Source organism: Lepidochelys kempii, chromosome 1 (assembly GCF_965140265.1).
Source record: "Lepidochelys kempii isolate rLepKem1 chromosome 1, rLepKem1.hap2, whole genome shotgun sequence".
Taxonomy (NCBI): domain Eukaryota; kingdom Metazoa; phylum Chordata; order Testudines; family Cheloniidae; genus Lepidochelys; species Lepidochelys kempii.
In genome coordinates, this window is record NC_133256.1 from 109486227 (window position 1) to 109498958 (window position 12732).

At 39.2% G+C, this 12732-nt stretch overlaps 1 protein-coding gene across 6 annotated transcripts in view; it reads left to right on the plus strand.

The window, feature by feature from the left end:
• Positions 1 to 12732, plus strand: part of ATP11A (ATPase phospholipid transporting 11A) — a 225544-nt gene that overhangs the window by 134449 nt on the left and 78363 nt on the right. For all 6 annotated transcript variants that reach the window (XM_073350104.1, XM_073350114.1, XM_073350124.1 and 3 more), the window contains 3 exons: positions 2988 to 3095; positions 7623 to 7751; positions 8410 to 8513. In XM_073350104.1, coding sequence (XP_073206205.1) covers positions 2988 to 3095; positions 7623 to 7751; positions 8410 to 8513 — 341 coding nt within the window. The remainder of the gene's footprint in view (positions 1 to 2987; positions 3096 to 7622; positions 7752 to 8409; positions 8514 to 12732) is intronic.

A 12732-nucleotide genomic window follows, 5' to 3' on the forward strand; every position in this document is an offset into this window, starting at 1 on the left:
CAGCAGCGTTTTCAGTCCTTCACACTGCATGACTGACCGTACTCTGCAGTCACAGTCAGTATTTGCTGACACTAGGTGGTTGTGGGGAGCACAGCAGCTAGCTTCTTACGGGTGGCTTTTCCGCTCTAAGATTTGGGGGATTATTTTTAACACTCCGTTGTGGTTTGACCACACTCAGAGACTGGATTATTACAAAGTGTTCCCCATAACACGACACTTGTATCTCCTTGTGACTACCCTCAGAAGCTACAGCTGGTGTGGACTTTTGTGGGCCGCTTGTATACCCATGTGAGCTGCTGGGAGCATGTTACACAGGGCTCCAAAGGCTACATTGGTTCCCTATTCATTTCTGGGTGCAATTCAAAATGGTGATATTGTTCTCTTAGGCAAGGAGTTTCAAACATGCCTAAGGAAACTAAAAGTAAAACTCCCATTGAATTACAATGAAATTTTAAATCCCAGCCTTTAAACCCACTGTTTTTTAGGCTCTGTGTGTCTGGGGAATCACCTGCAGTAGAACCTCAGAGTTACTAACACCTCAGGAATGGAGGTTGTTCATAACTCTGAAACATTCATAACTCCAAACAGAACATTATGGTTGTTCTTTCAAAAGTTTACAACTGAACATTCACTTAATACAGCTTTGAAACTTTACTATTGTGGCAAATTACCAGCACTACTATGATGGGTCCCGCGCTCTCTCTTCTTGTGGGGGGAGTTCAGGGCTCCATTTCTCACCCCAGATCTGGGGTATTAACTGTCCCACTAGTATCCCAGAGAAGGGGAGTGGAGAGGGAGGGACTCAGGCCCGCCCTCTACTCCGGGTCCCAGCCCAGGGGCCCTAGGGATCGCAGCAAACTACTGGAACTAGTGATTCCTTTCCCTGGGCTACTTCCCTCTCCGGCCCTTCAGCTTCTGGGGCTTCCTGCCCTTTCTCTGCTTGGACCAGGTTTCTCCCAACCCCTTGTGTCTGTGGAGTCCCTCTGCTCTGCACAAGCCAGGTTTCCCTTTACCTAGGGTCTTGGTCTTCTGGCCCACCACAGCACTTCTCCAAACTCTCCTCTGCTTCCCTTCAAGCTGCTCTCTGCTCCAATACCAAACCACTCTGCTTCAAGTCCTCCAACTGTCTGATTGGAGCCAGGGGGGTTTTATCAGGTGACTGGCTTCAAGTGCTCTAATTGGCTTCAGGTGTGCCAATTAATCTATAGCAACCTCTCTTCCCTCTACAGGGAATAAGGCTCTCATCATCCTGGGGCTTACATATCTCTCCTCTATCACCCTCATGCTGCCCTCTGGGCATGCTGTATCACACTATATAGAAGAAAAATGCTGCTTTTCACCGTCTTAATTTAAATGAAACAAGCACAGAAACCGTTTCCTTATCTTGTCAAATCTTTTTTTTTAAACTTTATTTTTAATCATTTACATTTAACACAGTACTGTACTGTATTTGCTTTTTTTTCTCTCTCTCTGCTGCTACCTGATTGCATACTTCTGGTTCCAAATGAGGTGTGTGGTTGACCAGTCAACCTCATAACTCTGAGGTTCTACTGTGTTTCTTTAACACAACAATTGAGATTAGCTGATTGGAATTTCTGACGACTAGGGCAGGATGTTTTAAATTGATGGCCATAGACTCTGGAATTTGCTTTTCCTGCTGGTCTAACAAAGCCTGTGGAGTATGACCTTCAGTGGATCTAAAGGTCATCTGGCCTTTTCTCATTCATTAGTTAGTAAAGAAATTACAAACAGCAGCATTTTGATTGCTCCCATTGCTGGGGTATATTTGTGTCTTCAGCTGGATTTTGGAGTTATCTTTTCATATTTGGTTGACATGTAAAATTGCTTTTTAATTTGTGTGTATGCTCCTGCACACATGTAATGGGTGCATTTCTAAAAATAAAAAAAAAATAAATACAGCCACAGAAAATCCTTTATAAGCTTGAAGTTACCCTTTCTCATAAAAAGAATGGAAAATCTGTGGGGTGAAATGTCACTTGATATTGTTAGCAGCTGTTGTTGCATCTTCCAGTTGTCATTAATCATAAGCAATATGCTGAATTCTGCCCCTGGATATATGGCACCTATTGCTTGTGTCTAGGAATTTCCAGGGAATTTAAAGCAAAAGAGCTGCTTAGGTCAGCTCTCTGTTTAAATATCAGTTCTAGCATCTGATCTTCTTGTGTATATTAGGGGCTTCCGTGGAATTAATGCAAGAGAGATTTTGGGAGGATGGGAAGTAGGAGGAACTTTGACCTCCCCAAAAAAGGATCCATTTATTTTTTTTAAAAAACTAATAAAATAGTAAAACTAATTTTTTAAATTTTATAATATGGCTATACAGATTTGAAAGCAGAGTTATCATTGTATTGCTGAGATCCTCAACCATATTTATATGTGTTCCTCTCTAATGTAACCTTATAAATTGGTGAAATAATGCATCAACCAAAATAAGCATCATCAAGGTCAGTTTCTCAAAACTTATTCTGGAGGGTTGGTATATTGTGTACACCAAATAATAGTTCAGTGTAATCAGAAAACAAACAGGGAAACTCCCCAGTTTGTAGTTCATTCCAGCCCTGTAATCGCTTCATGTTGAGCCCAACCTTACCAAATGCATTCTGCACACTTTGTCTCCTGAGTAGCCACCCTTATAGGAGACCCCTCAGAGCGCTTGGGCAAGGAGTGGTGGAAATTGAGCTGGAGTTTACCCATTATTCACAAGAGACCAAGAAGTGGCTCTGCATTTTTTCACAAAGCCTACTCACACCATCAGATTATCTTCACTTATGTTATTTAAGCACATCTGATTTGCTAAATACTAAACTATTGAAGATTTTAGTGATACGCTTTACTTTTTATTATCATTTTGTAATCGAAAATTCTTTAACTATTTTTGTAAGAAAGCTTTGATCTACAACTGCAATGTAAAGTGTGGCTAGCTGCATTTCCTTAACTTTATTCCATTCCACTTCACTTTTTTCTAGGGTTATGAAGATTGGCTTCGACATAAAGCAGACAATGCAATGAACCAGTGCCCTGTTCATTTCATTCAGCATGGCAAACTGGTTAGAAAGCAAAGCCGAAAATTAAGAGTAAGTAACAACTAACACAGGGTGTTTTTTTAGGGATCAGGCTGATCTCTCCCCGCTTTCCCCACTTGCAAAACAAATTAGACAAAAATGTAGAGCACTCAAGATCACAGTATTCACTACATCAATATGGAAAATAAAAGTTTAGAAAAATATTTTAAAACGATTAAATCTGAATAAAATATTGTTAAAAGCTATAGCATTTCCTTCCTCATCCTTGCTTTGCTAGGTTCTCCCCTATTAATTCCCTATGCTGGGTTGTCTCTCTACCCTCCTTGGTCCTTTCATTATCTCCTTCTTAACTTCCAGCCCTTCACTCGTGGTTTTTCTTCTGTTTTCATCTCTCTCTCTCTCTCTCTCTCTCTCTCTCTAGGAAAGTAAAAATGATTAGCAAGATATCTCTCTTAATCCAGTTTTGATGCAAAATTCATTGACTAATTCCTCTCCTTCCAAAGAGGACACAGCCCAATCAGAATACAACCCTCGCTTTGTACCTTTTCAGCATCATAAAGCCTCTCCTTTAGATTTCTACCTTTGTACCTGCACCCCTGATATTTTGGGGATTATTTTCAGAAACTAATGTCTGTAAATTCTCATAAGCAAAGCAACTTGCCTACCTGGTTTTAATTTTCAGAATGTCAACAGTTTGAAACAATTGATGGGCATCTCTTTGGAATACCTGGTTTTTTTTTCCCTGGTGCCTCTTACTTTGCCAGAATTGTCTTGTCAGAGCTCTTGGCAAAATTCCTTGTGACCCTTCCATTTGGTGTTCTGATCTCTTCACTAGCCTAGTATTTTTTTTTTAAGACCATTTATCCTTATCACACAGTTCGTTTGGGTCTCTTCATCTTTCCCTTTTCAAACAAGCAGCTGTAGCTCTAGTGCCAGTCAGGTATTCTTAAATCCTCACAGTCAAAAAAAAATTACTCTTGCTACCATTTTCAGTATAAATATAATTCACTGTTTGTTTGTTGTAAACATAAGCACATTTAATTCTGGTGGTGCGAGTTCTGTAGTTGCTGCATTGGAGTGTTGCTTTTTTTAAGACTTCTGAAAACATGCTCTATACCTTGTCCCTCTCAGATTTTGGAAGCACTTCAGATTTTTAAACCTTGGGAGGAGTGCTATAGCTATCTTTAGAAATCTCACATTGGTAGCTTCTTTGCGTTTTGTCATATCTGCGATGAAAGTGTTCTTAAAATGACCAGCATGTGCTAGGTCATCATCCGAGACTACTATAACATGAACTATGTGGCAGAATGCTGGTAAAACAGAGCAGGAGACGTACAATTCTCCCCTAAGGAGTTGAGTCACAAATTTAATTAACGCATTGTTTTTTCAACTAGCAATATCAGCAGGGAAGCATGTCCTCTGGAATGGTGGTCGAAGCATGAAGGGGCATACAAATGTTTAGCATATCTGGCATTTAAATACCTTGCAGTGCTGGTTACAAAAGTGCCACGTGAACGCCTATTCTCATTTTCAGGTGACATTGTATATAAGAAGGTGGCAGCATTATCTCCTGTAAATGTGAACAAACTTGTTCGTCATAGTGATTGGCTGAACAAGAAGTAGGACTGAGTGGACTTGTAGGCTCTAAAGTTTTACACTGTTTTATTTTTGAGTGCAGTTATGTAACAAAAAAAATCTACATTTGTAAATTGCACTTTCACGATAAAGAGATTGCACTACAGTACTTGTATGAGGTGAATTGAAAAATACTATTATCATTTTTATAGTGCAAATATTTAAAATAAAAAATAACAATATAAAGTGAGCACTGTACACTTTGTATTCGTGTTGTAATTAAAATAAATACATTTGAAAATGTAGAAAAAAATCCAAAAATATTTAATAAATTTCAGTGGATATTCTATTGTTTAAGAGTGTGATTAATACTGAGATTAATCACGATTAATTTTTTTGAGTTAATCGCGTAAGTTAACGGCGATTAATCGACAGCCCTAATTTTTATTGTTCCTTAACTGTTTGGTGAAAATCGATGTTATTACTCCTTTGTCTTCTAGGTAGTAGACTTCTGCAACTTTCTTGTCATAAGAGGTCTGTGACCAATGTGCTTTACATGTTCTTAATATTCCTTCTTTTCACAGTTCACTCCGTGCCTTTATATGACTGTGTGTTTGTATCAAAGAGCTTGTTTAGGCTAGTTCCTTAATTTTGCAGCCTAATGACTGTATCATAAATCTAGGACATACATATTTAATACTAACTGTATTCACTTTAATAATGATTCAGCCCAAATCAAAAAGAACAGTAGAAAAATTAGTAGTTTGTAGTACACTAATTGAAATTTTGCTCAACATAAGTATAAACAAAAGAAAAAAGTTACTAAAAGGGAAAGTCCTCTTTTCGCCAGTGCACTGGTAAATGAAATCAGAGGTGCACTTAACAATTTTGGTTAACAGGCTTCCTGTTGCTGAGCTTTATTTTTACCTTTCTAACTCTTGTGTTTTCCCTTCTTGAATTAATACTAGGATAAGTTTAATTATTAATCATTCACATTTTGGCAGGTTCTTATTACAGGTTGCTCAGTTTCCTAGATCAACTCAAGTTTTTTGTATGCTATGGATTGCAGAGTGAACCCTTGCTAGAATCAATACATTTTATTTGTAGTCTGCGACTCTTGGAACTCAAGAAACCAATCTTTATGAATTTCCTGCATACATTCTCTTTATGATTTTAAAATACCTTCAGTGGCAAGCTGGAACCCTATAGAAAAAGTGTCAGTGTGGATTATGCTCATTCATTCCTGAGTTTTACTGCTTGAATCCTCAGCAGGCAAGCTTGTCAGTGACTACTCAAAAGGGTTCATGGTTTTGAAGCAGCAGATTGGGTCCAAAAACTACTGACAAAAAAGTCTAAGAAATCTATTTTAGAGACCCTTTGGATGCATTGAAGACAAAGAAAGGAGGAGGCAACAGAGACCATAGCCATATGGTCAGACACACACACAAACAAAATGGAGGATACAAGGATTCTAGATTTATTACGCCTTGGCACCAACATATAAATTAGTGTGATACACCTCAATACTCGGCAGATACAGAAGTTGGGTAGGCAGCTGAGCTAATTCATTTGGAATTCCTTCCATAATCTGGGAAATGTAAAAATACATTTTATGAAGTACTACCTAAACTGTCTTGATTTTTACTTTTATACTTACTTGGTCCTTGTCAATTACCAAAATATTTGTGTATCGTTAGAATTGCTCACCTCCTAAAAGTTTGTTTTGGTGATGTCAAAATTCAGTCTTTACTGTCATAATTTTCTGTTATGAAATTCATTGTGACCACACTAAATCCTTCTGACAAGAGGAAAGATTAACTAGAAAACTATTTAGACAAGGACATCTTAACATGATAAAGTAGGCAACCCAAGAAATCCACACTAGTCGAATGTTTAGCTCGTCAAAATTCCAAAATTTATTTTTTTTATATTTTTCATTGAACCTTTGATATTTTTACAGCCCCCTGACTAAATTCTTACAATTTTTTGACCTTCTTTGACCTGCTGTACTTAAATTTGAGTATAAAATTATATATCAGAAGCTGCCTCTATGGGGGGAAAAAATCTTTAAAATAATCTTTGACTGTGGGAGCTGGTTTGTTGAACGATAGCACTCTATAAGAAGCCTATAGTCTTGTTGACAAGGTCTATGAAAGTATCAGTTATGGTTACAGAAATCTGAATTAATTTACTGGACACCAATATGGATGGGAGATGAGATGAACTTTTCATGAAAACTTTTGCTAAAAATTTCTTTCAATTAAAAAAAACCGAACTTCAAATTTTTTCAACCAGCTCAATATCAACAGCCAGTGATACTGGGTCACCCCCAGTTTCGGCATAGAGTCAGACTCCAGAGTCACACTTCTGACTTGGCTCATTGTGTAACCCGGGGTTGGCAACCTTCCTCACGCGGTCCATCGGGGTAATCCACTGGCAGGCCACGAGACATTTGGTTTATGTTGACCATCCACAGGCATGGCCCCAACAGCTCCCAGTGGCTGTGGTTCATCGTTCCTAGCCAATGGGTGCTGTGGGTGGCTGTACTTGCAGATTGTCAACGTAAACTAAATGTCTTGCGGCCCGCCAGCAGATTACCCTGATGGGTCGTGTGCTGAAGGTTGCCGACCTCTGGTGTAACCTATCTGTGCCTCAGTGTTTTTATCTGTAAAATAGGGATAATACCATACATGTGTATATCTAAAAGGGATGTTGTAAGGCTTAATAAAATAATCTGCCCTTTGAGGATCTCAAAGTACTTTTGAGATCCTCAGAGGATAGATACTATCCCAGTGCTAAGTATTATTTATTGTCTTACAGGATGTAGTACTTCTTTTGAGAATTGTATCTGCAGTTCCTTAGTCTTGTGATGAAATCTCAGCCCTATTAAAGTCAATGAAAATTTTTCCATAGACTTCGATGGAAGAAGGATTTCATCCTTGGAATCTGATCTTTGGGCTATTTAACTAATGATAAACATGTTTTCTTTTCTATTTTTTTTAGGTTGGAGACATTGTGATGGTAAAAGAAGATGAAACATTCCCATGTGACTTAATATTTCTGTCAAGCAGCAGAAGGGATGGAACATGTTTTGTTACAACAGCTAGTTTGGATGGTGAATCTAGTCATAAAGTAATAAAATACTATATTTTTTTATTTTAAAAATGCTATTACAAACTTTTTTGCATACAATGCACAGTAACATCCTATATAATAGTGTAAACAAAATATTGGTTTGTGTGATTTTTTTTTTTCATTTAAGCTATCATTAACTTACTTCTGTACCATTGAGCCATTTTATGAGGAATTTCCTAACTGGTGCTTGCTTATGTGTACTTGCACTTTTGTATGCGCCCAACATGGGCACTCAGAGGTGAAGCACAAGCTAGTGTTGTGCATGTGTATACATACGTGCAATACTGATTTGTGCAGGATTGGGGGCACTGAGGCATGCACCTATTATGTAAAAGGTTAATAGGTAAAAGGTTAAGAGAAAGCAAAAATATTTCACTTAAAAATTTGGGCTGCTTAGATTAGAGGAAAAGAGAGTTCATACTGCAAAGAAAACTGAATCAATCTGTGAGTTATGACAGGCAGAGGAAAATTCCATATCTATATTTGGAAGTGCATATTTTTTAACAAGAATCAGGATTACGTGGCTCTTGACAGTCTAGCACAAAATATGAAAAATTTACCTACTTCATGGCCCTTCTTTTAATTACATACATAACTTGGTCACCGCATGTGTTTTGGCTTATTATTTTTGTTACACCTTTTTCATTCATTCTAGACTTACCGTGCTGTTCAAGATACAAAGGCATTTCATAATGAACAAGATATCGATGCACTGCACGCTACCATTGAATGTGAACAACCTCAGCCTGACCTTTATAAGTAAGAAAATGACTTGTATTTTTATAGCTTTAGTATATGCTACCAAGGAATCCTGTAAACAAACTATAAAATAATGTAATTATTAAAGGGATGCTATCAATTCAAACTTAGCCCAAAATTTAATTTAAGACAATTAAATAAAAATCCAGTGAAGTGGCTGATTTTTGTAAACAAATGGTCTCCTACAGTATTTGAAACCTAAGCATTGCAATCTAAGAAGATCAAAGTGAAACTGATTTTCATTGTCCCAAGCAGACAGGCAATTCAAAGGCAAGTAAGGAGCATAAATAGTGACATGTAAATTGGATTTTTAAAAAATCTTTCTTCTATATTTTTAGATGTTCAAAACATGGGCTAAGAAATGTGTGTTTGCAACCTCACAATCCCTCAATTTTTTACTTAGTTGTTCTAGTTGCGTATAGTTAGTACTCTTAACTAAGCTAACTAATACTAAGTGTTTTCCCTGGTGATGCCCTCACCAAGGTTCAAACGTTGTCCATCGTGCAGAGGGGTGATTCCTAAATGGTTTGTAATTGTATGTATGGACGATCATTTGGCAGCCCTGCAAATGTCCAGTATTGAGATGTCACTTAAGAACGCCATTGACGTAGCTTGTGCTCTCGTAGAAAGGCTGCCTAGCCCTTCACACAGTCCACGTACAACACAAGTAGATGAGGCAAAGCATGACAGGGTTTAGTCTAGAAGGATAGATGTCATCTGATGTCTAACCTGTGAAGGTGCTGCTCTTCCAGGGATGAATGTGGCTTAGGAAATAAAACAGGTAAATATACCACCTGGTTCAAATGAAACTGAGAGACTTCTCTAGACATAAATGTTGATTACAGCTGCAATGTCGCTTAGTCTTTGGACAACTGCGTATAAGGAGGCTCTGCCATCAAAGCCTGTAATTCTCAGACTCTCCTTGCAGATGTTATCACCACCAGGAATGCTGTCCTTTTGACACAAGGAAAGGAAAGTGACAAAATGACTGACAGGCTCGACCAGAGGTCCCATCAGAGCTGCTGAGACTGTATTAAGATCCCAAAAAGGAACTGGTTCTTGCCCTGGCAGATGGAGATGAAAAATTCCTTTTAAGAATCTTGTTACCACTGGAAAATACTGCTCTCCCGTGAATAGGTAGATGAAACCTTGAGATCATTTCCAGATGCACCTTCCATGAGCTAAGCATAAGGCCCCATGACTGAGGATGCAGCAAGTTCTCCAAGATGTCCTGGATGCAAGCCAGCATCAGCTGAATTCCATGGGCCAAGGTCACATTGAAAACCACTTCCATTTTGCCTAATAGGCTATTCTGGTATTGAGTAGGACCTGTCAAGCAGCTGGCAAACATTGCTCTTCCTCTTCATTCAATTACTGAGCAGCCTTGCAGTGAGATGCAGGGAGCTGAGCGCAGGATACAAATTGAAACTGTGATTCTGTGTGAGTGGGTTAGGATGGAGAGAAAAAGATATGGGAGGCTGAATGACAACATGAGAAGATCAGAAAACCAACACTGCCTCCTTGGTCATGCCAGGGCAATGAGGATGAGCTTGACCCAATCCACTTTCGGCTTGAGGATGACTTGTGGAATGATAGGATCAGAGGTAAAGCATAGAGGAGTGTTGATTGCCACCTGATTTGGAAGGTGTTGATCAGAGAGGCTGGACTGAGGGCCCCCTCTGTAACCCCCAAGATCAGACTCCAGGCTCCCTTATAATGGCCTGCCTACATTTGTAACTCAATCCTCAATTTGTCTGGTTTTGGTAGGTTAAAGGGGTTTGCCTGCCCCAGAGGAATTGCCAGGGTTTTACCAGAGGGTTTCTCTCTGACCTTTGGAGGACTCCCCAAAACAGACTAGATCTGTTAACCCCCAGGAGGACCCGGATACAGCCTTCCGCTGAAAGGATTTACACTCAGATAGTAATCCTTCAAAAACAAAAGTAACCTTTATTTAATGCAATATTTCCTAATACAATAACTCTAAAACACATAATAATATTAGGAAAACATGGCAGATCTAAAACATATACTAAAGAAATAAACCACATGTTTTCTTAACAAAGGTATAAAATTCTGTTAGCACAGATGCACATTAAAGTATGCAAAATTGCAATATCCTACAATTGGAAAACAGCTTTAAGTGATTGCATTCTATATGGGATGGCCAGTCACACAGAGGAGGCTGACAGCAAGTTCTTAAACATTAAAACTATACATATAACAACAAAGTATACATACACAATCATCCAGCTTTAACATCCCATACATACACATTTACATATTACCTTATATGTATATTGGAGTCATTATGCTTTCTACTTTGATATCTTCCCCCTTCCCTCTGACTGTTCCTTCTGTTCTGTCAAAATGGCATTGTTATTGCTGCTGTTTTTCCACCGCTTACTGATACATAATGATTTAGCTTTTTTAGTGGACTTCCTTCTCTCCCGTTTCTATCCGCTATGATTCTTTTTTCCCACACAGATACAGGTACTTTTCCACTTTCACAGACAAACTAACTAAAGCCTCTCAGCTCCTTGCCTTATATACAGATTTTGATCTGTTCTGATTGGTTGTTTCTTCAATCCCTATCATTATCAGCCGATCAGCTTTGAGCCCTCTCTCTGTCAATCAAAGTTGGACCTGATTGAAAACCTGCGCTTTAAAGATGGACCTGTTTGAAGACCTGTGTTCTGCCTAATTGACCCCACTCTTCAGGTTTCTGGAGTGACCTTTATTTCACCCCAACCAGCCTTCTTGCTGCTATTGGCTGAATCGTTCTAAGGCCTCCATTTTGGTTTTCACAGCTTTGGTTTCTTGCGACCACCATCTTGCTTTCTCTAGCTGTAACTGCTTAAAACTTTCTTTATTAACGATCTAAATCCTTATAATTACCAAATATATATATATATACACACACACACTTATATGTACCTTAACATTATGTTTCACTGTCACCAGTCCAATTTCACTAATTTACATAAACCCCAAATTCGATCTTTCTCTCCTTCAGCTAATGGTGACAGATCAGTACTATTGATGCTGGACAGTGCCTCAGTGCTGATCAGTGTTTGCAGCACACAGAGAAGCTGGAAAATCCTTTGTATCACCTTGAGAGTAGAAGAGACAGCATTTCCTGTTTTCTCTTGTAATGAATAGGTTGATTGTCAGGCTGCCCCCAAGCTGTGAAGTTGATTTGCAGAATACTGGGCTTCATAGACCACTTGTGACTCAGGTTAAAATTCCTGCTGAAATGGTCCATGAGATGGTTCTGGGCTCCAGGCGAGTTATCAGCTATCAGAGTGATACTCTACTTGATGTAGAACTGCCACAGCCTGGTTGCCTCTTCGCAGAACACTCTGGAGTGTGTTCCCTGTCGCCTGCTCAAATAATACACAGCAATGGTAATGTCGCTAAGTATGTGAACCACTGAGCCTCTGGTGTGGTCTAGAAAAATGTGACATGCATTATGATGTTGATATGCCGTGGAGCATCCTGCTCCGATCACAGATGCTGAACATTCAGTGGAACCAGATGTGTTCCCCAACCTATCAGAGAGGTGTTGGTGACCACAGTCCTGGTTATTAAGAGCCAGACAAAGGGAATGCCCTGACATACATTCCTTTGAACCATCCATCACTGGAAGGAGCCCAGGATCAACAAAGGGAGGCAGACTAAGGGGCGACGGGTTGAAGAGTAAACTGTCCTGAGCCACATTTGAAGAGGAAGAAGGCAAATTGAACCACCTGAGTGTGATATAAGAGCCTCAGACATGTGCAAACTGTCTTGGAAGGCTGAAACTGTAGACCCCAAAACAAAAGTGACAAGTGGTCTGAGAATCGTCAGTTGTCAAAAAAACCTCTCAAATGTGTAGAGTCTATTAGGGCCTTAGTGAACTCAATTTTCTGAATGGTGACAAATGTTGACTTCCCACTGTTTAGGATGAGACTCAGATGGTCAAGCAAGCACAGCGTAATGGGTACATGAGAATATTTTCTCTGGACCTGTCCCTTAGTAACCAGTTGTCAAGATACAGGAAGACATGGGTTCCCTTGTTCCTGAGGTCTGCCATCAGCATGATCATACATTTGGTTAAAAACCCAGGGACAGAAGACAGACTGAAGGGGAGGACTATGTATTGAAAATGATGGTTTGCCACAATGAACTAGAGGAATCTTCTGTGGCTTGGGAGGATCACCACATGAAAATAAGCATCCTG